Source organism: Ammospiza caudacuta, chromosome 1, assembly GCF_027887145.1.
Source record: "Ammospiza caudacuta isolate bAmmCau1 chromosome 1, bAmmCau1.pri, whole genome shotgun sequence".
NCBI lineage: Eukaryota > Metazoa > Chordata > Aves > Passeriformes > Passerellidae > Ammospiza > Ammospiza caudacuta.
Window position 1 is genome coordinate 143,127,555 of NC_080593.1, and position 25,869 is coordinate 143,153,423.

Below are 25,869 nucleotides of genomic sequence, written 5' to 3' on the forward strand. Positions count from 1 at the left end.
CTCAACAGCCACACATCTCTCCCATCTCTCATTTATACTGCCCCATCTTATAACTGGGTGGCCAGGTGTTGCTGCTGTGACATTGATCCAAGAGGGGAGAAACAGGTCTAGTGCTTCAGAAATGCTGTTTTCAATGGGAATAGGATGGCAGCAGTCATCACACCTCAGAGGGCCTGAACGACCCTTCATCATGCAGAGTGGTGGAGCACTTCAGAGGCAGAAGGGGCCAGACAAAGAGAAACACTCATGAATCCATCTCCTTGACCTAAATTCTTCACTCTCTTCTTCTTAGTCATCAGGTTCTGTTATAGTTTTTTTCATGTACATCTTCTCTCATATGATGATAAGATCTTAGGGTAATTCAGGGAGGAGGGGAACTCCAGTGGTGTCTAATTCAAGCTCCTGCTCAAAGCAAGGTGAGCCATGAGATCAAACCAGGAAATATCCCAGGATGAAGACCATGCTCAATGTCTTCCTCTTTGGGAACACCATTTCCTGCCTGACATTCACCTCAGGAAAGACCCTCCTCTTCCCCTGTGATGCTCCTGCACCATATCCCAGGATGTGGTGCTGGTGGGGACTGCAAGTCTCTCTCCTTCATGGGATAATTTAGGACTGCTGAGAGGGCAACTCACAGATAGGGAAATCACTCTGGCCTTCCCTGTTGACAGCAGGACTTTAATCAGGGCCTGACTTAAATCATTAATTCACAGCCCTCAGGTTGTTTAAAGAGCTGTGATAATGAGCTGAGAAGAAATTACTATTTATTTTCTCTTGGCAGGACTGTAATGGCATGACATGACATTCATTGAATTTAGGAAAGAGCAGGGATAATCTTCAGAATGAGAGAAAGACAGAAAATCTATCCAGAAGAAACAATGACAGAAGATTCCTCCGCATATGCAAACACAAAGAAGTCAATTTATATCTAGTTTTTTCAACATGTCTTTATTGCTTAAGGGCATTTGGCAAGACAGCCATAACATAAACCTCATGTCCAACATTACTTGGCAACATATTTCCCAGCTGGAAAGAAAATAAATTGGATTTTTTTCTTTGTGCTAATGCCACATTTTTGGATGGTTTTTTGGAAGCTAATCAAGAGATGGCTGCTCAGCATGCCTCTTCATTCTTGATGGGCTTTCAGTGCAAAATTGCCAGCAGCAACTTTCTGAAGTCTCCAGAGGTGTCAGAGCGGACGGCTTCAGCCAAGGGCTTCTTGTACATCTGCTGGAACTTCTCCTTTATTGCTGGCAGGTCGCTCTGAGGAGACACCAAGAGCCTCTTTAGAAGAGTGGTGACTGCTTTGAGTAACCTGCCCTGCCCCTGCCAGCGCCCCTGGGGTCTGATTCAAGGCCCACCACAGGAGTGGGAGTAGGAGAGGAGAACACAGGAGGTCTAAAATCTTGGAGGACTTTGAGCTGAACATTTGAATTCGAGGTAAGCCCATGTCAGATGGTGGTGAGGGGATGCTAACTGTGAAGAAGGCCTGCATGGAAAGTTATGCCAAGGCTGGGAGAATCTCTGCCCAGTGGTGCTGTGCCAGCACAGCCTTGGTACTGGAGAAACTCACACAGTAATGATGTCTCAGGGGCTCCTGAGGTCATCCCCTGGTTACTGGTGAGAGAGAAACAAACTCCCTATCTGGAGCTGTCCTGTAAAAAAGCACCTACAGCACAGGTCTGATCTTTATCACAGTGAGTTTTAAATGTTATAATGACTGGACTGTGTCTTAATAGAGACAATACCCTGGAGCCTAATTTTTCTCACTGTGGATCATTGAGAAATATGTTTTCCTTTCATGCCTGTGAAAGGCTCCTCCTCTGTGTTGATTGAAACAGCCCTGGGGTTACAACCTACACAGCTTACAAGGAATGCTTAAAGATTGTCCTTAAATATCTCAAATGTCTTATGAAGTTTTGTGCTTCTTAAAATGACAGTTAACTCCTTTGGCTTTTTATTTCTCTTCCCTCCTCCCCATCTGTTTTTCCCAGCTGGAATCAGAGAAAATTGGCAACATATGTTTATAAGCAATTCTCAAATTGGAAACTGCTGCTTTATCATTAATTAACTAGGAATTACTTCTACACATCCTACTGGGGCCAGACCTCCCCATGGGCTGGTTTTAACCAGGTACAGTTGACTCCACTTGAAATTGCCTATATGCTTCCTGGTTTAGTTCCTTTGAAAACAGAAATAGATGCAATATCAAAATTAGAGGTGCCTGGGTACAGAAGCAGAGTGTGACCACTGATGTCACTGGGCTGAAAAGGGTTTGCTGAGCACGTGATCTACCAGGACTCACTCCATACCCTCTACATTTGTGTTCTCCCAGAGCTGATGTGAGGAGTTACAGGACACAGGGTACCCTACCTCAGCCCTGGTCACAAGGATGCGAATCAAGGTCTCTTCATCAGTCCCAGCTCCTTTCATCGACTTGTGCAGAACTGTGGCAAAGTAACCTGGGCAGTCTTTGGCACAGCTGACTAAAGAAAACAGTAAGAGGCCTCATTATACTTGTACATTTACAGTTTGTGATACAACTTCAAGCAGAATTAAATAAGTAAGAAAAGGAAACTCTAGTGTTTATGCTTAGACATATGAACTGGCAGGGCTTTTATTCTGAGACTGATCCCCTATCAGTATGCAAGGAGAATTCTTGGAGTCTGAATGGGGATGCCCATTTTTCCACAAGAGATTACCTGAGTACTCTTCCACAAGAGCACTGAGTACTCAGCCATTCCACAGTGAAAACGACATGAATGAGGATGAGCATTTGTCCCCATGGGGTTCCTCTGGCCCATCCATTGTTGGAGTAGCTGCTTGTTGTATTGCACTAGATAGTTTATTTAGCCATTTGCAGCTGCTCACTCTGCAGATCACAGGAGGAAGGTCTGTGAAAGTCTAAATCCAGATGGGTAACAGCAATACAAGTGAGGCAGTACTGGTCAAAGCCAACCCTAGTACTAAATTGCTGTCTAGGACCCTGTACATTTTTGTGGTGGCTGGCTAGCATACTTCTCATGGTGTCCAAGCATCTGCTGAAAGTTATCACCAGCCATTGTCACCAGCTTGGAGGTGGCTACCCTGTGTTAGAGAGCAAAAAATTCAGCTTTTTCTGTGGAAAGGAGCTGTGGGTGGCAAGTTTTAGTTTTAAAACCAAGGAGTGCTAATCACTACAGAAAGCTGTCTCTTTTTTCCCTGGCAGATATGTTAGCTCAGTTTAGGGGTAGCTCAATGGCTGTTGCCAGGCTGTGCACATACCCCCAACAACCAAAGTCAGGTGACAGCAAGAACTAGAAAAGAAAGGTCTTGAAACGATTGCTTTTTACCTAGAGTCAGATAAGCCTTCTCCAGATCTCCAGATGTTTCACTTTTAATGGATTCTTCTATGTCCTTCCCACACACCTATGAGAACAAAAAGGAGCCATAAAAGCTTCTGTCTGTACATGTCTTCCCACTGTCAAACCAGCATCAGATTTGGGATCCAATGGCAAAAGGTCAATCCAGATCCTTTAGAGCCTTTCCAAAGGAGTAATTTGAGGTAAATGAAGTTTTCCTCCGGCATAAGTGCTCCCAGATGCACTGTGACCCACAGGAGAAGGTCTGTGCAGCCAGGTAAGCACGGTGGTGAAGGGATGGATAATCTCCACCAGGCAGTCCCAGGTATCTGACAGCCTCTAGCCTCTAGAGCTGCAGCTTCTTCTTGAGTGACCCCTGGTCAGCAGAAACTGTTCGAGCTTTCTCTAGCCCCTCTATCAAAGGCTCTGGATGGCTCCCACATAAATAAGATAATTTTTGGAGCTTTACCAACTCTGTGAAATTCTGTTACTTATTGTCTTTGGCTTCCCAGGCAAAGTTTACAAGCACCGCGGTCGTCCCAAAGTTTTTGTATTATTCTGTAGGGAATTGGAGAAGCAAACTGTCTCTTCAAAACAGAGCTTACCCTGACTTTTGTGAACTTCAGGAACCTCAAAGACTTTTACTTTGCCCTACTTTGTGTATCAGGATGTTCCTGCATGATTCAACACTGACTTTTAGGTCAGAGCTGGGAGACTGTGTGTACGAGGCAAGAGCACCATGTGAGGCTTTAGGGCTTAAGCTCTGCAAAGCACCAGCCTGGTTTAGATCTTGCCCTGTGTATCTCTCCAGCTGAAGAGAAGGGCATGTTTGCCAGATTTGGGCTCTAATCTTGGCCTACTTTGAGTGCAGCCAGGCAGGATGTGGTGGGTTGGTTTGGGCAACCTGATCTGCTTGGCTTTAGGAATCAAAAGCCAAGGTAGTTTGGCTATTGGAGCATTTAACTGAACCTCCAGGGTTTGGGCCACTCCAAGAGAGAAAGTATCGGTTTGTGACTGGGTTTGTTCTCCTGCCAGCAGCAGCCCAAACCTTGGATTAAGCTGCAAACCTTTTTGTAGCTATTGGTTCCTTATTATGTTGACACTGAAACGTGGCTTTGACTTGAGCTCTTTCCATCTTCAGTGCCTAAGGCTGCAGTTTTCTGATTAACTCAGAGTCTTCCCAGGGAAGTTGAGGACTGTGAGCCAGAGGCTGTAGGGAGATCCTGAGAATGTCACTGCTGAGCTTCCCCCTTGCTGCTAGGAGAAGGACCTTGGATCTCCCATTGCTTTGACTTTCAGAGGTAATTTTCAAGCAAGATATCTCCATATCAGGTCAGGTTCAGGCCCAGGCACGAGTAAAATGTCCCTGCTGGGTGATGCAGGGAAAAGTACTAAATAGCCAGGATCCTGCTGCCTCCTTTGCCTTATGCTTGGAGACAGGGAAAGCACAGCAAAGCACCTGCACAGGCCATCTGCCCAGTGTGGGCAGAGAGAAAAAGGCTGGAGATAAACTTCTCCTCAGCCAATATGAGTGTGTGAAGTGGTGGAACAGGAGGAGATACCTTGCCAGGGTCTGTTCAGGAGAAGCAGAAGAAAAGACCAGAAAAGCAAATCCTTCCTTCAGGGCAGGAGTTTGTGAACCTGTCCCTTTGCTGCAGGAGGGGGGTACACTGTCCTGCAGCTGTGGGAAGGAGCAGACATGGTGACATTTATTTGGCTGAGTATTGTGTAGGTTGTGAAGGGGAATGGGATCTTCACTGGCAGAAGATACAGCTTCTCCTGTAAATCACCTATTTCTGTATGCTCAGGATACAGTTGTATAAATATGTTTTCCAACATTCTTAAAGCATTCAAGAAGTTATAAAATGGCAGATAAAAGATTGTCCACTCTACATAGAATCATTTAGGTTGGAAAAGGCTCTTCAGATCATTACATGTTATTGTAGGATCTGCACCTATATGTCAGGGCCTATGCAACCCCCATCGCAGAAGATAAACTCACCTTTTCATAGGCTTGAAAAGTGGCTCTCAGCTGGCTGTAGCTTCTCTTTGCTAGGACCACATTGAAAGCCAGCTCCTCTGTTCCCCAGCGCCCTTCTCCTGCCTTCAAAAGCACATGTTATTTTCTGGAAGCACATGTTCATACACAGTAGAGACATGAAGTCAGCCAGAGCCCTTGATCCCTGCAGCTCCAGCCCATGCCCCCCTTGCTCCTCTCCTTGTGCTGCCATTGCCCCTGTGCTTGGTTTGTTTAGTCCCCCTGAGGCAGCCCTTGCTGCAGAGCAAGGGGAAAAAGGGATTTTTGCACAACTGCACTTACTTTATACAGATCTGAGGCATCTTGCTCAGCAAGCTCTGCATTGACCTGCTGGGTCTCATCTCGGGTTGCCTGCAGAAAAGGAGACAACAGTAAAAAACACCCAACCAAGCGCTGGTTTTGTTTCAGCTCGCAGATATTTGTGTATCGATGGCCCTGACAGATTTTTGGGTTGGGGTTTTGCTGCCATCTGCTGACAGGAGCCCGGGGATAGGCACGGTGTCACCCCCTGGGTCCCTGAACCCTTCGTGCGGGGTTTGTGCCCAGCTTTATGTGCTGTGTACCCGGGCCCTAACGAGATGGCAACGCTGCTGCCCCTGGAGCAGGGAGGGGCCCAGTACCTGCAGCGAAGGTACGGTGATGTTTTTAACAGGGCTGGATATGCCCTGGTGACTGTGAAATGTTCTCCTGACTAACCTATGTACTCTGAGCATTCACCAACACTGCGGTCCCTGGGAGAAATTATCGATGAAAAAAAAGCAATAAATGTATTTGCCACTCCTGAAAGTTTACAGGAGGTTGGAAAAAGCTGTACCAATGATTCCCAGAATGACAATCTAAACTGTGATGTATTTAGTGATGTAATTGTTATGCCATTAAAGCTTCTTTTATTTATTCAGTCTTTTCATTTCCCAGGGCTGTCAGATCAGACTGACCAACACATTGCATTTCTCGATGCGCTCCTATTTTTCTTAGTTATAATGTGTCTTTATGAAGGTGTTGATTTTTTGCTTTATTTCATGAAAGGGGTTTAAAATAAAATGTATTCTAATGGAAAATATGTTCTCTTTTGATGAATGAAAAACTAACAGAACAGCAATCTCTTTCTTAGTTGTTCTGTATCTGAATTCTGAAATCCTTAGCTGAGATGGAAATAAGATTTAGTGGTTTAGGGCAAAAATTCAGAATAATGGGGCCATGACCTCAAATGAGTATTCTAGCCTTTACCATGGTATAAATTACAGTAAAACAATCCTGTTTTTTTCAAAGTATCAATATTTATAAAACTATCTGTGGTTTCATAAACAAAAATGGTACATAAACTGAAATTGTACGTATTAAAAAGCCATAGATATGAAGGGCTCTTATACTGAAGAATGCCTTTGTTTACTGTAATTACCTCATTATTATATTACATATCATAACGGCATTATTATAAATGCCAGACAGTACTTATTATGGTTACTCAGGGATAAAAGGAAATGTCTCTGTCAGGCAGCTGCATTAGAGGAAAGTCCCCAGCCTCACCTCCAGCACCATGACTAATATCTTCTGTAGGGAGCCACTGGTGTCACTTTTAACATCAGACTCCAGATCCCTGTCAAACACTGGGAAGAAACAAAATCTGTGAGAGTTAAATCATTGAGAAAGGATTTAAATGAAGGCGTTTGAAAGATAAAACTACTTACAACGCTTGTAGGCCTCCTTTATGTTTACAATTTCCTAGGAAAACAAAAAAATAAATAAAGTAATAATCAAATTAATAAATAAATAAAACATGTGTTATTAATTAGTAAGTAAATGAGCAAACAAAACACCAGCAAGTCAGCACCATGCCTGCAGTGTGTGATGTTGCTGTAATATTTTCTGAAAAATCCCATTACCCAGGACTCTTCTCCTGGGCAGCTGAGAAGCCTCACAGAAAAAAGGAAAACAATATTATCTCATTTGTTTCTCCTGTGTTTTGTTGCCTTGGAATGTAGTTGGAGATTATTTATCCAGCATGTGAATTGTTTTAACTTAATGACCAATCACAGTCAAGCTGTGTCAGTACTCTGGAAGGAGTCACGAGTTTTTCATTATTATTTTTTAGCCTTCTGTCTGTATCCTTTCTCTATTCTTTAGTATAGTTTTAGTATAGTATTCTTTAATATAATATAAAATCCTTTAATATAATATAAAATTCTTAGCCTTGTAAGAACATAGAGTCAGATTCCTCATTTCCTTCCTGCCACAAGGGACCCAGAAAATACCCCAGTGTGAAGTGCAGCAGCCACGGGGGTGGGAGAAGCTGTGAATTCCCAGTCCCCATTGAGGACAGTGCTTTGAGGGGTGCCCGACTCATGCAGGTGTCCCTCTGGTTTTCCCTGCATTTAGGCAAGAGTTAACTATTTTCTTTTTCACTAGGATTATGTTCCTGTACCTCTGAACCATCAGAGCAGTGCCAAAGCTGCCCTTTAACATGTATCTGGGGATTCTTCTCACTGGTGCTGCCTCTGTGCCATCCAAGGCAGGCAGGAGCAGGATAAAGGAAGGAATGTGAATTTTATTGGTCTTAACTCCTGCTGGAGTTTCCGCACTAGTACGGCAATCTTACTGCTGCAAACACTGGCAAGAGGCGTTTCAGCCACAGGAGCTGGACTGATCCCTGCTCCTCCTCGCAGGGATCCTCCTGGTGAGCTCCCAGCCCTGCTGCGCAAGGCAGGTCCCACAAGGTGCTGCCCTGACCTTGTTGCTCCGAGTGCACAGGATCTCAATGAGCAGCGACTCGTCCGTCCCAGCTCCCTTCATCGCCCTCCGAAGCTCTCGGGCCTCGAACTCGCAGGGCAAGTCCAGCAAAGCCAGCACAGCCTTCTCAAAGTTCCCACTCAGGTCTCCCTTCAGGTCCTCCTCCATCTCCTGTGGGGACAGCCAGGAGGGTTACTGCAAAAGCTGAGGTGAGATTACAGGATTTCTTAATTTGTTTCAGGAAATCAAATTACTTAAAAGCTCCTTCTGTGCCAAAAAGGGACAAAACAATTTTTAAAAGGCCTTAAAATTCAGACTTTTTTTTTTTTTACAAAATAAGATCCCTAAAAATTTTGGCTTTAGATTGACTGAAATGATTGTCCCATCTTCAAATAGCAGCCAATATCAGTCCAGTTATGACTGTTACTTGTGTAAACAAATGCAAAATAGTGTTTTGAAAAACTTAACAGGAGTTTAGTCTGAAATAAAATGCAGAATCTTCCTCCTTTGAAAGAGCTGCCACACAGGGGATCAAACTAAGAACCTTATCAGTCAGTTTTGGTTAAAACTGACTTCCTGGAAAAAGCAGCAGATTTCTGCAAGGTGCTTTTGTGCCAAGCAAACAGCGTTTTTACACACACATACCCACATCAACCTTAAATCAAAATTCAGCAAGACCCTGGAGGAGAGCTGGCCTGTGCATGCTGAGGATGCCAGCTGAGGGTGCATTGGAACTCCTGTCTGCAGTTAACATTTCCTGCATTGGCAAGAACAGAACACTGAATGAGAATTCCAGGTTTATTATTCTCGAGTTCCTGCTTGCACAACTGCAGGTGAACACTCAACTGCTCAAGTCAGAGGCTGCCATCTGTGCTGGAGCAGTTTCAACACACACCCCACAAACGCTGCAAGTTCCTGGAGCAGCAGGAGGGACATGGTGCCGCTTGTGCCTCCTGCCCAGGAGATTCAGGCTGCCCAGGAAGGCAGAAGGGTGGCTATGAGCTGATGTCACTGTGATGTTTCAGGGCATTTGATAATTTCTAATGCCTATATGTATTAACTCTGATTATAGAACAACATTATAGTATTTGTAGTTACCAAAATCTGTATCATGCTTGCTGTAAATTTTACATATAGAAGGCTTTCATTCATCTTCAGTGCTGTCTTATTTAGACTGATTAATAAGCAAGCAGACACTAAGAAAATACCAATTTAATAATAAAGTCTGCAGGATTCAGCAGTTTACTGAAACAATATTTTAGAAGCTTTATTTTTCATACACACAAAATCATTAAGGTAGTTTATGCCTCCCGCAGAAATCAAGTGCTCAATGAAACTTCTGAGTTTTGTAACATGTTCTACTTCATCACTGGAAGAAATCAATTAAGCTTCTATTAAATTCTTCTATTAAACTCAATAAAAATAAAGTTGTGCGAGATCAAATAGTTTGTCTGAATTTGCATCTGGTCTAAGTGGGACTCTGACTTATGATTTCCCTTTTACATTAACTTCTTTTTCTGAATGTGCTGAAGATGAACACAAGCTGAAATATTTTCTGTTTCAGTTATGAACTATATTCTAGCTCTCCCAGCTTTGATTAAAATGCTCTGATCTGGTTAAGGCTGACGTCAAGAAGATTCTGAGGCCTAAAATTAAAAAAATCATGATTTTTGGAGATAAAATAAGTTGCTGAATCAGAAAGTAACTGGTGTTCTCCTTAAATGCACTATGCCCTTGACATTTTCAAAAGCAGAAGCCTGTAGGATGTATTTTGAGAGGCAGTGGTTTCAAACAGAGAGGACACTTATTTCAAAATACCTTGCTATACAATTCCTTGTACTTCTGTTTTATTTGTTGTCTCTGCTCCGATGTTCGACTTGATAAGACTTCAATAATTTTTTTTTCATTGGTTCCTGAAAAAGAAGTTGTGCATAGGGATTTTTCTAATGCAGAGGAAAGAAAATGTGACCTCTAAAGAGAAAAAAAATTCCTGTACATATATCCCCAGTGGTTCCACCTTTATGATTTGTACTATCTAAGATTCTTTTGAGGATAATTTAAACTGTAGTCAGCTACAATGTTCAATAAAATAAAATTTCACCATCTCATGCTGTTAATAGCAAAGAAACTGAGTTTTCTGTTTGAGAAGGGCAGACACTGCTCCTAAAATCAGGGTTATGCCAGTGCCCACAGGCTGACAGACTTGTTTTTAGGGACAATGCTTGTTTGAGCAGTCCCAAGGGATCAGCCACCAGATCCAGTTTGTTATGGCATGAATGCTGTGCTGGCACAACAGAGTGAGGGCAGTGGGGCGAGAGGCCAGGCAGGCAAGGATGTGTTTGCATTAGCTCACTAACCTGAAGCCTGGATCTACAGCCTGTTAAAAATTGGTTTTAATTTTGCTGAATGGAGTCAAGTAAAAGGACCTGGAACCAGCCTGAATGGTCTCAGTCTCTGCCAATACTGTTTTGCTTGGCAGAAATCAGAGTGAAGTGGGAGTGTGGGATGCCCGAAGAGATGCAGCTGCTGTGCTGCCCATCCCAGAGGGGAGCTGGACATGCAGCCCCTCTCCAGGGAAAAGCCCTCACTCAGCCTTGAGCTCTGACTTATGCCATGGATTGAAAAACCTTCCTAAAGGCAGTGACCTTGCTCTTGCACTTCTGCTGCCCTCTGCCATATAAACAGGTGTTTTGCACTAAACAGATATTTGCATTAAACAGAGCTGCTGGAAGGCATTTGTTACAGCTAAAACGAGACAGGACCACAGTGATGATACCTGGGTGTACAAAGGACACAGCAGGGCAGCTGTGGCACTAGCACAGGGGTCCTGGTGTTACCTGGATGTATGAAGGACACAGCAGGGCAGCTGTGGCACTAGCACAGGGGTTAGGGTTAGGGCTGCACTTCCACCTGAGGACCAGCAGATGGACTCGGGCATTATTTCTTCACGACAAGAAATTGAGAGTGTGAGCCAGGACAGACACATGGCCCGGATTGTGATGGGCACTGCCCAAATGTCCACAGGATGGCAGACCAAAGGCATCAAGACATTTGCCAGGTCTGCTGATGCCCACACATCCTGCTGGTGGTCACTGCCCCACACTCTCCTTGATCTCTGCCATCTCTGATGCCTTTGTGTGGCCATCTCTGGGCTTTGTGCTGTGCCTCATCTCAGGCTTTTAGGAGCAGGAACCAACAAGGGTTTCTGAGTAGCAACCAGCACAAAGGATAAAGATAACAAATTATACTGGTATTCAACAACAGCAGATATGTTTTCATCCCTTATTACCACCAGGTACATGGAGGACAACTTTAGGGCATCTTGTTCTTCCTGCTTAGATCCAAGGCAGAAGGCATGGTCCAATTTTAGAAGGAATTCTGCTCCTGTTTGATAACATTGGGTTAAACTCTCAATTAGGAGAGTCCTCTGGCAACTGTCTTGAAAGGGCTCAGTTGGTACAACAGGAATAGTTCCTAAAACTCAACACTTCACTAGCTGATTCTGGATGTCACTGCCATACCAGGAAGAAATGCTTAAATACATATTAACTGTGCAAATAACTGGAGTGAATTAATAACTTATTGATCTTGTGCTGCCTGGATGTTTTTCCTTTATTGAACATTGTCACCTCCATGGACCTTAGGATCCCACAAAACACTGTGCATTCCTCACTCACACCAATGCAGTCAGGCTTACTTCAAACTGACTCAGAAAATGGTGAGGGACAGTTATTTTCAGTTAAAAATCACTGGTGAAAGTTGAAATCACTGTAAATTCCTTTCAGCTGATGGAGCTGCAGTAGGCTCTGATGAAATATGGAGGTGATGATGTCCTTTACTGGTCCCTGGAGGTCTGAGAAAGGATATCAAACCATGACCTTAATCTAACCTGACTAGCTGGACCCTGTGACTGTCAAATTAGTCTTGGCAGCTTGATGTCCCTGTCACAGGGAACAAATACCATGTTTACCCTAATGCTCTGGAGACATGCAATTATCAAATTAGATCTTAACAGCCTTTGAGGAGCAAGCTGCCTTCCCTTCCCATTTATCTTCATAGGTGTGAATGTTGAGTCAATATTTGACAGAAAGCATAAAGATTACATAAAACTGGTTGGAACAGTTGGTTTGCCTAAATTCATGTATATGCTTTTTATAATCTTGATCTGCCCTTTGCACAAAGTCCAAAAATCTACAAAAGTCTTTCTTACCTGCTCCCTTGCAGGCACTGTGAATTTTCTTGGCATCTTGCTCTGCATCAGACCCGTGGTGGTGGCGGCGCTTGTGGGCTGACTAGAAAGACAGAGACACAGCAGAAACATGGGAAACACATGGGAAACACATGGGAAACAATTCTGCATTAGAATGACAGCAGGTCCTTGCTTGATCTTTGCTTGATCTTTGCTCACGCCATCTAAACCTTGAAATTCAGGCTGGGCTTTGCTGAAATACTCTATCTATCCCTAAGGTTCCTGGAACTGATCCACAAATTGCTGTCACCACATAAAAACCACAGTGGTCTATACAACTTTGTAACCATATCTATATATATATGTATGTATATGTATATATATATATGTGTGTGTGTGTGTATATATATGTGTGTACATACATATGTATATGTATGTGTATTTTACTCTACATAACATATCACCATATTAATGATATATATGACCTATAGAATTTTGTTCTGCCAATCAGTTCTGTCTTATTCAAAGAATTTAAGGATAATAATTTCATACTAGACATCTTTATGCCAGATCAAATATTATTGGTTTGTACCACTTTAACAACAGGCCTCTACAAACACCTTAGCAGAATCAAGACCTATCTCTGTAGTACATTTTTAAGTACTGTGAACACTCCCAATCATCTGGATAAAAACTGCTCCTGAAAACCTTTCTTGTATTGATGTATTCATGCAAACAAGATAATTTGAGATACATAAAGTGATAAAGCTGAGGTTTTTTGTTGTTGCTGAGGAAGTGGGTTTTGCTTTTTTTTTTTTTTATTTTGGCAAAATAATACATGTGGCTACCTCAAGCTAAATTTACAGGGACAGGATAATAACTCAAAGTCCACAGCCACTGCAGCAGTTTACAGCCTGACATATCAATGTAAACAGAAAACCATGCCTGCTCCTTGTGATCTGAGTTAGCTGTTAATCTCCCAAGCTGAGAGTCACAGGGGCTGCAATGCTGGTACACCCTCCACTCTGCTGCTTCTCAGAAAATAGCAGAATTATCTGAGACCACAATGACAGCAACAATTTCAGCTCCTCTAACACAATTACTCAAATATTTTAAATGCCCAAACTCTAAACCAGTAGCAGGACAGAGGTTCTGGGCCTCTAAGTCAAGCAGCACAAGCCAGTATGCACACCACAGACTCGGGGTCTAAGTGGGCCCTGGCAGTGCTTTGGCATTTCCATTTAAAGAGCAACACCTGGATGAGGCTGCTTGCTTTGCAGGACTGCCAGGCACTGGCACACCACTGTTAATTCAGAGTTGTGATACTGCAGGGCATGGCAGTCTGCTTTTAAGCCCTTCTGAAAATGCCACCAGCCTGCTGAGGAGCAGAAGAGGTTAAATGGCTGATTAACCTCCTTGTCTCTGGGGGTAGCACAGGGCAGAGGCCATTCCTGAAAGACATTTGGCACAACATCATTCTGCTGGTGGAATAAAGATAATTTAGGCACATGGCTGTGGGCCATGCTCTGCCACATGCCCATCAGGCCAGAGAACAACAAGTTTTATTTACAAGCATAGATACAGCCTGAAAGTCTGTTTGTTGGTATGCTTCAAAAGTTTCAGGCTGTCATCTACTAGTTCTGGTGAAAGGGCTAAAACTCTGGCTAAAGGGGTCCTCTGTCAAAAGGCAAAGGGTCAGCTCTCAAGGAGGAAAGCTCAAATCCAGTCCCTACACTGCTTTACCAATGTGCCTTTGTGATTGACTGAAGCCATTTGGGTACCTGGCTTTTCCAGGTAGGATAGAACCCACTGCTAATGGTCACTGAAACACAAAGCTATTTTTACAACTGTAACAATTAGTGAGGTACAATAACAATGTAATAATTTCATCTTTACAGCACAAGGTAACACTTTGATTGCCCCATCACTATGACAAATGTGGCTTTTAAAGATGTAGCCTGCTGTATGCTCACACAAATTTTCCTAAACCTTTCAAGCAAGATGGAAATAGTTGTATATATATAACTAATATTTTCTAGTGGAGATTTTATTTAACAGTCTTCAAATTTCCCAGGAGTTTGGGTCAAAATGGAAAGGGAAAACCAAAAAGTTAGAAAGCAGATGCACTGATAACTATTCAAAATTAATTCCAGTCACAGTTTTCTATTCTGGCAGAGTGTAGGTGCTTCTCCTTCAATGGTGTCATGTCCAAAGGAAATGGACTGACAGGCTGAGAGAGCTGTGCTTGGTCAGCATGGAGAAGAGAAGGCTCCAGGGAAATACCCTTACTTTGGCTCTGTACTGTAAGTGTGCCTATGGTAAATCTTGCTGTCTGTGTTAGGCAGCCAGTTCTGAAGTTGTTCTAGTTATTTGCAAAGCAAACCAAAAGGACCAAAGAAGCAGCTGAAAAAACAGAAAAAGAGGGAAATTTCTGCAGCACAAAATACAGAGAAAAGTGCTGATGTACCAAATGTAGATATTTAACTACTTTGTAGTTATCCAAGTGCTATTCTAATTTATAGACTCTCAGATTCCCTGTAACAACAAGAGCTGAGAACTATTGCTTCACATTCACTGCCTCCTGACCTGGGACAGAAGGTGCAGTGGTGAGAAGAAAAAGGCTTCATCTGGCATTGTCTCCCACTTTTCAGACCTTCAGCCTGGACAGAAACACCTGCACAAACACACAAAGGCAGGAGCTGGTTTGTCCTGTGCCTTGCCTTGCCCACCAGCTGTGCTGGGCTGTGGAAATTGCCCTTCTCATGCTGGTGCTGCCTCTGCAGCTCCCACTGCCCACTGCAGGTCATGGCCAGCTCATGGCAGGACTGGGAGAGAGTGGTTTGCTCTCTCATGCCCTGATGGATGGTCAGTTATCCCCAGGTTTAGTGAGCCCCTCACTCCTAGGTACAACTGGCACTGTAGGTGTTGTGTTTGTGTGTGGCACAGGTGCAGCAGGCAGGAAATGGCACCACCAGAAACTGAAATAACATTGTAGGTGTTTGATTATTCATAAAGACATAAACACAGAAACATTTATTTTCAAGGCAAAAATCATACAGGAAGGAATGCCTGCTTCAATGTTCAGGACATGTTTGTTTTAAAGCACCAGAGGAATCTATTGAGTCAGCTCTGCTAAAGCCTCTGTCTTCAAAAATATCACTGTAAAACACTAAATGATGCACCTGGGGGATATCATTCTGTTAGTCCTGTGTGAAATACCAGGGAAATCTGACACTGTGGTAAGTGACTGTGAAAGCCAGCCCCTGGGTCAGCTGAGAAGCACTGGCTAAAATTCACTTCTTGCTGAGTCCCATCCTTGACCTTCCCACTGACACAGCTTCCCAATGCAAGGGAGGGAGAGCTGTGCCAGAGCTGTTTCAGAGCTGTACTCCTTACCCTGTGGATTTTGCCAGGTGGATTTTCCTGTAAGTGATACATGGCAAAATCAATTGATGTTTAATACCATTTGTAACCTGTAGTAATTTTTCTTCTAAAAATATGGGCAGAACCCCTTTAATACAGTTATTTTTTAGAGTTAGAATTTAGATTAGATTAGATTAGATTAGATTAGTTACTGATTTAGAAGTATTCTAGCAAATTTGGTGAGAGCATGATGTGGAATCTGAAATATCAGGTGGAAAGACTGCAAACAACTTTGAAGCTAGGGTGTAAGGGAACTTGTTTTCACAAACTGGTCCAGCCCCATCCACTCATTTATTTAATTTTCTTCTAATTCCTCTCCTATAGTTCTATATTAATTAATGTGACCATAGCTCTGATGGTAAAAAATATTCTTTTCACTTCTAGCATAGTTGCATTTATAGCCTGTGTCAACTTGTTTTCTCTTATCCTGAATAGTTTTTTGTCTCACTCAAGTATGTTTTAGACAATAACCTGTTTCCCTTGCAGCTTTGGCTAAAATTGCCACAGATTTATTTATATTAAACTGGACAGTTTATAAAAGATCTAAGACTAACTTGCTTTGTTCTAACTTGTTTTAAAGCACACCAAGTAGTTTTTGCTACTATAATCTATGTCTGACTTTAGGGAGCTGTAAGATGAGTTTATAGTTGAAGATGATCTGTAATGCTTAGAGAAGCTTTGTAGATTTTGCTTTGATGTTTCAGCATGTGGAGCCCTTCTGGAGCACAAATAAACAGTTTAGCAAAGGTCAGCAACCCCAAAAGGATGTGGTGAGGGGGGAGGAACAAGAGTTCTGATGGATTCAAGGCATCAGGAGAGGCATTGGTAGGTTGCAGACACTCCTAAAAATCTAGAGCTTTCCTCAGGATGAAGACAATTAAGCTTGGAGTAGGTACAAAGTCCTCATCTGTCAATCTGTCAATAGCCAAGAACAGAAGTGCTGCCATGAACATGCCAGGTAGTTTCCTGTGTTGCAAAAGGGAGCAAAAACAGCTCTCTGAAAACAGCTGATAATACAGCTTGAGCAATCACAGCTATTTTTCCATTTCCATGATCTCACGCAGATGCCACAGGGCTGCTCAGGAGCAGGTTTAGGGAGGAGTTCTGTCGGAACAATAAAAAGGAGCAGCTGCTCAGGGTGTGGGCACCTGCTGCAGCTCTAACAGAGGGTGATGCTGATGATGTACATGGATAAATGCAGGCACAGACCCTTAAAGAAGGTCGCTAGGAAGAGCCAGGAGTGTGGCTGCTGACCAGAGCAAGTGAGATCAGCTCCAGTAGCTGTAGAAAAAGCTCTAAAAAGAGTTGGATTGGTACAGGTATGATGAGTGCCTGCCCCAGTCTTCATTTTTGCCAGGTACAATTTATGTGCTTTATTTAGTGGCTGTCTAACTTCAAGCTTCTCTTTGGCTGCTGTTTAACAAATAAAAATTAAATCTAAAAGTGGCAGCAGACAGAAAGGGCAGACTGACCCAGCCATGCTTTTTAGAGCATTAACTCATACACTTGAGTGGGATCAGGAATAAAATTTAGGGCAGTATTTACTTGTCTAAACATAGGTCTCTGGTGTTGTTAGAGATGTCCCAGGGTAAGCTGCCTGCTATCAGACATCAGTGGTCTCCTGTGGGCCTGCACCCATCAACCTGGTGTGAATATCTCACATACCTGAGAGCATCACCAGTGGGCTACACAAACATGCCAGAGTTCTTCCACCCATTTTCTTCTTTTTCACATATATTTAATTATGTTCAAAAATGCATTGGAGAAAAATGAGATTTTAAAAAGAATGGCATAAACTAGTTCCATGTGCATCAACCTGACCTTTCTTTTCTATCAAGGAGGGGAGCACCAGCAACCTCTCTGCCTGATTTCCCTGAGATTTAGAGCTCCTGCCTGCCTGATTTTGGTTCAGCTGCTCACTGCAGCTGAAACAATTCCTGTGATGGGCACAAGCACAATGGCCCAACACTGTGTGGATTCTCTGGTGCCTTAGAAGGGTTGAGTTCATGCCTCAGTCTTTTGTTCAGGGGATTTCTAATACAGTTGCTCTGTTTTAAGATTTACAAGACACATAACAGGCACTATTAATTTTGAGATTAGCACCTTGCTAGTAGATTAATCTAAGGTTGTCTGGTGGGTTCAGATGTTTTTAGCTAGGATAACAGATATATCCATATTGCAGCATCTTGGACTCTTTTCCATCCTGTTTGTTTGGGAAGCCAAGTCCCAAACACTCCATAATGTCCCAAAGGTGAGGACAGGAATACCAGAAAAACAAGCAAACAAGTCAAAACAACTGAAAGCCCACCCTATATAGGAAGCTACAGAAGCTGTGGAGGTTTCTCAGTTCTCACCATGCACAGCCACTGAGCCACCAGTTCAAAGAGCTTTGGGGAGTCTCCAGCTAATGAACCATCTCTCCAGCCCAGCACTGTGAGAGCTGCCAGGACTGGCCTGGGCAGAGCTTCTTACTCTTCACAGACATTCAATTATTGCTCTAGGCAATGGTTAAGTGAGCTGACATCTCAAGGTGCCTTCCAGGTCTGTGATTCCTGTCTTTATCTTTTGTGTGTATCCTTCTCTCTTCCATGGAGAAGGAAATTCATTTTCTCCATATACCAGGAAATATTCCAAACCATGTAGTCACCCTGTTAGCGTAACAAACACCAGGACCAGGGTGTGCATCTCATTGGTTAAACTGTATCTAATACACTTGGGTCGCAGAAGACAGCTTTTGGCAAATCAGCACCTACATGATTAATTTTTTATAAACCCACATATACTCAAGATTAATTATTTATCTTGGCAGAAGTCTTTAATGAGCTATAATGCAACTGGAATCCAAGGTTAACTAGACTAACAATAATGACTAGTGAAAAAAAGGATACGTGTTCTTAGATCTTGTGGTTAAACCCTTCTAGTGCATCACATGTTGTCAGGATAACATACTGTTATCAGAAGAAACTCTGAACTCCCACCCAGAGGAGTCTTTAAGACAACCCAAACCTCATCACTCATCTCAAGCATTTCCATCCTTGGAGAATAATAAAACACAAGAACAAACATAGGACTAGGCTGCTGCATTTGATCCTGATCTACTTCCAAAGACACACTGAAAACATGATGCTACATTTGTACTTCATCCATAGTCTGATTTACTAAAACAACATTCCCAGTTGCAAAAGGTTGACCTGCTGAGAAAGCTCAAGACCTTCAATCAGAAAGGGCAAAAAAGCAGATAAAGACCATTTCACTGCAGTGTGTGGGTACTCCCATGAGAAAAACTTCCAAATATTACAGCTCTTTAATATAATGGCTAAGCAAAAGAAACAAAGAGCAATTACTGGTAGGCAAGGTCAGGTCTCATCTAACTGGGAAAGGCCACTCAGGGCGAGGATATCTCGTCATTAGCAGGTGATGTGTTCACTATCTCCTATCATCCTTCCACCAAAGTAAGGGATTCTTCTGCAAGCTCTTCTTCAGTAAAGTTCAAGTTCTGGGGCTCAGTCATTCAGGTAGGAATTTCTCTGAAATGTAAAGGCTTTAACAGGTACTAACATCTAAAAGCAAACAGCTATGGCATGTTGGCAGCAGGGCTGTATCAGCAAGCACTGGGGTTTGTGCTGTGGTAATAAAAAGGTGGGGCTGACAAACACATTTTTAACAAATGAATTGCCAAAGTTCAACCTTAAGAAGTGTCGTTTTGTCTGCAAGGTTCCTTCTTCACCTGTTTTGTAAAATGCACCTCTCATTTTTTGTTTGTTTGAGCATTTTTCTCTGTCAACCACAATATGCAGCTGAAAATTTGCCAACTGCCTCCTTGCCTGCTCAGAGAATGGTATCAGTGTCTCCAAATGCCATCTGCCATCTGCCAGCCAGGCTGTCACTCTCCCAGATCCTTGTGGCTGTTCTGTGTCTAACAGCTGCATGACAGCCACACACACTGTCAGCTTGCTTGGTCCTGATGGTTTGGTGCTATCAGGATCAAAACAATTTCTATATGAATTCTATATTGGATAATACAATATGGGTAAGTTTTATGGATTAGTCAACAGCCTTTGCAATGACTCTGTTACTCTTTCCAAACTGAGAGGTGCAAACCTTATTTTCTACATCTGGGACTTAACCTGCAGTGACAACAAGATCCCAATAGAATCAGTCACAGTTACTTTTTCCTATTACAAACAAGTGGCAATAGTGAAGATAATTTCTCTGACAGTTATTTAAATTGCAAAATTAAAACCCTCTTTCTCTTACAAAGTCTCTCCTGTTTCCAGTAGCTGTTAATATTCCATCTATGATTATTTTTTAATCTAATTTATTCATACTTATACCATGACAGAGAAACCCACAATTAAGAGAAAAATGCAAGTTTGGGGTGGTTCTCTCATGGCTGAATTTAATATTGTCCAGTTTTAATGTTTTCAAAACTTTTTGTGGCTGATGGAACACTTTAACAGAGTACTTTTAAAATCTGTTAGCTACCAGGGCAGCATGCAGTGGGAATGCCAAAGCTGCAAAACTGCAGCTTTTATTTCTAGAGGGCTCAATCCAGATGCTTACATAGAGACACCTCTGAGATGTGTGAGCCCCAGCACCTGCATGGGGCTGGCAGAGGGGACATGGGGCTGACAAGGACCTGACTCACCTGGTGGGGCTGCTGAAGCCGAGGCAGGAAAGGATGCAGGAAATCTTCAAAGACACCATGCCTGTGGTTAGACATGAGTCATGCCTCACATCACTTCCCTTGATTACTTATCTTGCAAATGGAAGCCATACAAAATGCAAACAAATGGCTTCATTCACCACAGATAAATCAAGTTTTACAAGCTGGCAATAATTCTTTGTTATGATGGGGCAGACTCCTTTTATTTTATTGACCATATTTTACTGACTTGGATAACGATATATTTTGCCTCTTTTTTCAGCTGAAATACCAGATTTTTAACTCAAGTGTTCTTATGTCTTATTAAAAATTTGACACCTCACTAATGATGACTTTTGATGAGCTAACCTTGATGGAACTGAAGTAAATTCTTGTGTATGCCATCATGAAAGCTAACATGACTTAAGAACATCTACACAGGGCTCAAATCCATGGGCACAATCCTTGGGAACATCATGCTCAGCCTTGCATGTATTTTAAAGCTCAGTTATTTAAAGGGACAAGAACTTGAAGGGTGTTGCACCCCAGCAGGGAAGCCCCAAGATGACATGCTTCACCCTTGGTCCCTTCATTGCTTCTAAAATACATCACTGCAAGACACTCTATCTAAACACCATCTGTACATGCACAGACACACAGAAATGCTGTTACTGTACAGACAAGCATGTTTAGTGTCCAACAAACCAACTGTGCCTATAGGACTTGGAGGTTTGTGTGTCCAATACCTTTCTACCTCACAGGAAAGAGGCGGAGGAAGTTTCAAGATACACCTGGATCAGCTGAGTCGCCTAAAGCAGCAGTTCATATACAACAATCAATGGGCTGTCCTTGCTTCAGACACTAGTCATAATTAACAATAAAGGCAGAGTCATTTTCTGAATAGTAACTGTTGAAAATTTTATATTATTTGAAAGTAGCGAAGTTCTTGCTTAAAGTAAGTAGTTAGAGTTGTGGGGCTACAAACTGAACTTTATCTGAACCATATGGCTCTGTTGTGTAAGTCAAAGATGGATTACAGAGAAATCCAGAGCTAATAATCTCATAATTAAGAGCAATAAAGATAGATTGTAGTGAAATGTGAACAACCAGAACATTAGTAATAGAATAGACGAAGTTAGCAGCTTAAATATTACTTAAAAATTGGTGGCTAGAGCAGACAGCCCATTGATTGTGGTAATGAACTGTGACAACCATACTCCAAAGTGGGATACAGAACTGACCAAAACTCCCACCAAAACCACCTCAGGGCATGTGAAGATGACCATGTAGCAACCATCTGGTAACCAAACAGTGAACCAATATTGAGGGAGAAGACTCCTAATATTACCATTGGTCTGGAGTGTTGCATGAGGGATGGGGAGTTTAGATTGTGAGAGTTTACTTGCCAAGGGGTTTCCTTGATCAGGGCCCCTCTTTTGAGGCACCTAAGCTTGAGCTACCAGATATCACAACTGATTTGTGCCAATAACACACCTAATGAAGATGAGAGTCTAGTGAAAATAACTCCTTTAACAGCAACAACAGAACTTGGTAGAGTATATAAAAACTAGAGAGTTAAAATTAAACTCCAAAACCCCAAACTCTAAACTAGAGTCCAGATACTTTGCATTTTTAAATGTTTTTGTAAAATATAACTGCTTGACCTATTTGCACCATGTAAAACATAAATGTAGTAACTCTGATATTTCAGATGGGTTCTGGTTTTTTTGCCACAAATGCGTCGTAATTTTTTTCTTGGGTAGCCACTTGTTAGCACCTACTACAGCAGCACTCACATTCTCAGATCTAAAAGGAACAGCAAATATCCTGGATAGCAAGAGACCGTGGAAATGAAAAGAATCTGCCACAGACCCTCCCCAGTGGGGGGTAGCTAAACAAGAAGTTATTTCTGTCTTTTGCTGACTGTGGGCTTATGGCCAGGGCCCGAACAAGAATCGCCTGTCCCTGAGCACTGCTCTGCCAGGGGAGGCAACAAAGAGCAATTGTAGAGCTTTGTGATGAGATAATAAAATCATGCTGTGGTAATACTTGTACTAGGGAAACATTTCTACAAGGACAGTAATGTTTATAGGCAACAGAGAAGTCCTTGTGAGTTTTGTGAGCTTATGCCCCAGAGGGCTCCTTGGGCAGATATGTTCTCCAGGTAATACTTACTTTTTGACCTTCAAGTTGTCAAACCATATGGCCCACAACAACCTGCCATCCCCTTATACTATAGAGTCCTCCCTGGAAGAAGCTTTAGTCTGCTTTGCAATGACAAGATGAAAGGCAAGGGTGTTGCAGAGAATCTCAACAAATTTGAATTAAAACCAAAGAACTCACCCAACCCCAAGGTTAATTAAACTCACAAACACCATGGAATCACGCATAAGCAGTCTTCATGGATTTTTGAGAGACAGAAGATTTAAAAATATTTACACAATTTCACGTAAGTAAAAATCAATCAGGCTTCTCAAATCATAGAATGAAAACCATTGTTGCTATTCCCAAATTGTCCCCAAAGCATCTTTCTTATAGCAGAGCAGCTATTGAGATTTCCAGGTGGATTGACTCCATTTGTGCTAATATTAAGGACATCAGATAAGCTTGATACAAGACTGCAAACTAATTAAGAAAATAATTAAGAGACTTTAAATTGCAAAGGATGTGCAGCTGAAAACATTGATTGGAGGAAAAAAGTTCTGAACTGAGTTCAGAGAGCAAAAAGCAGATGAAAATATGCAGATTTGGAGTTGTAATGTCACATCAGGTGCAGCTCTTAATTGGGAGCTCAGTTTCCGAGAGAAAGGTACACTTTAGGGTTAGTTGGAAAATTGTTCTGAAAGCATTTTTTTCAGTAACATTTGATACTTTTGTTCAAAGTAACATGTTCAGGAAGATATGAATTTTGATGAAAGCTCAATTTTAAAATGAGACATTCTGACAGAGCTGAAAAGTTCAATTTTAACATCCACATAATGGAAGCTTTTCACTGGAGAGTGGTTAGCTTTCAATGAGAACTCCATTTAAAAACGATAGTTAAAAGAAAGTTTTAAAACCTAAACTCATTTAACCAAATAAAATACCTCATTTGACAACGATGATTCATTTTATATTTCTCCCAGCAGAAGCTATTAAATAAAAATTTAACTCCTGAAATTTCAAAGCAGATAAAATTCTGGTTTTGTATTATTCAACAGAATGAAACAAGCCATTTTTACCCAGCTTTCTAGCACCAGCATTGACCACAAAAGAGAAGCTGCCTCTGTGCATTGCAGAGCCTCCCAAAGCCACCATAAGCCACAGCAACAGGTGCTGCAGCAGCACAGTGCCCCTTGCATCCTCCACAAAAGAAGTTCTTACTGGCTCATCTGCTGACAAACTGGCAGCCCCTATGGCTGGTTTCCGAATATCCTCTGCGAGTTTGTAAGTCTGGCTCTGGAGGTTCAGAAAACACAATGTATGAGACACTCAGGAGCCTGTGGTTACAAAACATGACATTAGGAGAAACAGCAAACTGCAGCTGGAAAGCTCTGGCAAGAACTTCTATTTTATTTCCTGCTCTTCCAGAAGCAGTTCTCCAACACAGACGCAGCCATTTCTCCAAGATTACCTGTAACTTTCTAGGAGCAACAGAGAGATGCAATTCCCAGATGAGTCTGGACTGAATGATGGGATTCTCTTCCAGCATGGGATCACCCCTGTTCCCACTGTAGCCTGCAGCACAACTGTGGGGTCCTGCACCCACATCCAAACCACCCAATCCAGCATGGAGCCCACTCACACACCTGCTACAGCTGCCTGAGCTGCAGTGCTGTGATCACCCCTGCCACGGATACACCCCCTCTGGACAGTCACAATGTGAATGGAATATGTTTGCCCTGCATTGCATTCCGTGTGAAAGGCTCTCCAGGACCCCCAGGAGGTGCCTGCCCTATGATGTGTGTGTGTCCTGTGCAGCAGGAGCCTCCTTGGCTGTGTCTCCTGGGCACAGCTGGAACTGCTGGACACAGGCAGTGCTGCTGATCTGCTCACTCCTCTCCCCTTAGCAAACAGCCAGACTGCAAAAAGATGGTGTGGAACTGGGACCAACATCCCACTCACAGGGAGGAAAAAAGCTCCCTGGATCTGTAGCTGGAGCTTTATGCAAATGGGGTGTATGCAGGGTATGGGATGCCTTGCTCACTCTGCTCACGTTGCTCCTGCAACATCCTGGGGAGCTGATCCAAAAGCTTCAGAACCTTGGCATGTCTCCAGGCCTTGCTGAATTTGGATTTAAGAAATAGTTACACGATAATATAAACCTTACAGAAACTCACTTTGGCCTGTATCAGCAGGCAGGCTGTCTTCTATAGATACATACTGCAAAACTGCATGGATTCTGCATTCAAGGAGAAAATGCACTGCTGAATAAATATTGCTTTTATCCACTAGTTTCAAAATTGGAGCTAAGACCCCCACTTCCTCAGCACAAGCTACTTAACTTGCAGAGGAGCTAATAATTCAGAGCTGTCACACAAAAGTTCTTGACAATCATGTAATTTTGATATTAAATGTCTTCATGCAGACAAATGTTACCAAAAATTGTCTCTGTCAAACCTCATACAGTAATTTGATGCAGCAAATGCCCACACTGGATTTTAATTGGGCCCTTCTGTAAATACTACACTTTAAAATTACTCCTGTCCCTATTGTTCTGTGAGAAACACTCAAATTTTGAAAGTATTGGCCTTTGAGACAGGAAGTTTTTAGTATTTCTTTAGGGAATTATTTTAGTGTTCAGAATGTTCCAACACAAATTTGCTAAACTAATTAAATTAGTTTTTCCAGGACATCCTGTGCATCATTTCTTTTTCTCAAAATGAAAGTGCTGCCCTGTTTAAGACACAAGGAGCTTTAAAGCACTGAGGACTTGTGTGTGGCAGTAATAATTTCATTATTCATGTACTGTTACGAAGCAATGTAACCAGCTGCGTACCAGTTTCCCCCACAAAGTAGATTTTGAGTTTAAATCTTCACTTGCAGCTATATTAATGCCATATAAAGTGAAAATTTACAAAAATAAAACCAGGAAATCATTGCATTCTTGACAATCCAAATTAAGTAACTACTTACATGTGAACTGCCCATTTTTGCTTAGCCTGAATGTGGAAGGTGCAACTCCTCTACTCTTTGAAAAAGCAAGCATGCAGTTGGAAAAGCTAAATACTACCTAAACCTGGGTTAATCAATAACTTCAGACATTATTTAAATTCTAGTCATTGCAAGGTGGGGTGTATTCATCATTACGTGGTGGCTTTATTGTCCCCAGTATCTAATATCACATCCTGTTGTGTCATGGAGCTGACTGCTTTCTCCAAGGAAAATCAGGATTTCACAATGTAAGCCTCAATATCATACATACTGATTTATCTAATTGTTATTACAATGATTTAAAGCATAAAAAACATTGAAGCACCCAACACAAGGTTTCTATACAGAGAGAAAGATGCCTCCTTTGAAGGGT

The 25,869-nt window shown here is 42.3% G+C and overlaps 1 protein-coding gene across 1 annotated transcript; it reads right to left on the reverse strand.

The window, feature by feature from the left end:
• Positions 1-1,143: 1,143 nt before the first annotated feature.
• Positions 1,144-25,493, reverse strand: ANXA13 (annexin A13). Its single transcript, XM_058808548.1, has 12 exons — positions 25,479-25,493; positions 23,727-23,801; positions 12,317-12,398; positions 9,925-10,019; positions 8,107-8,277; positions 7,068-7,101; positions 6,907-6,986; positions 5,662-5,730; positions 5,344-5,445; positions 3,333-3,408; positions 2,374-2,486; positions 1,144-1,263 (listed from the first exon to the last, which is right to left on the reverse strand). Exons 1-12 carry the CDS (start codon positions 25,491-25,493, stop codon positions 1,144-1,146), a joined length of 1,032 nt encoding a protein of 343 aa, XP_058664531.1.
• Between the last annotated feature and the right edge of the window lie 376 nt (positions 25,494-25,869).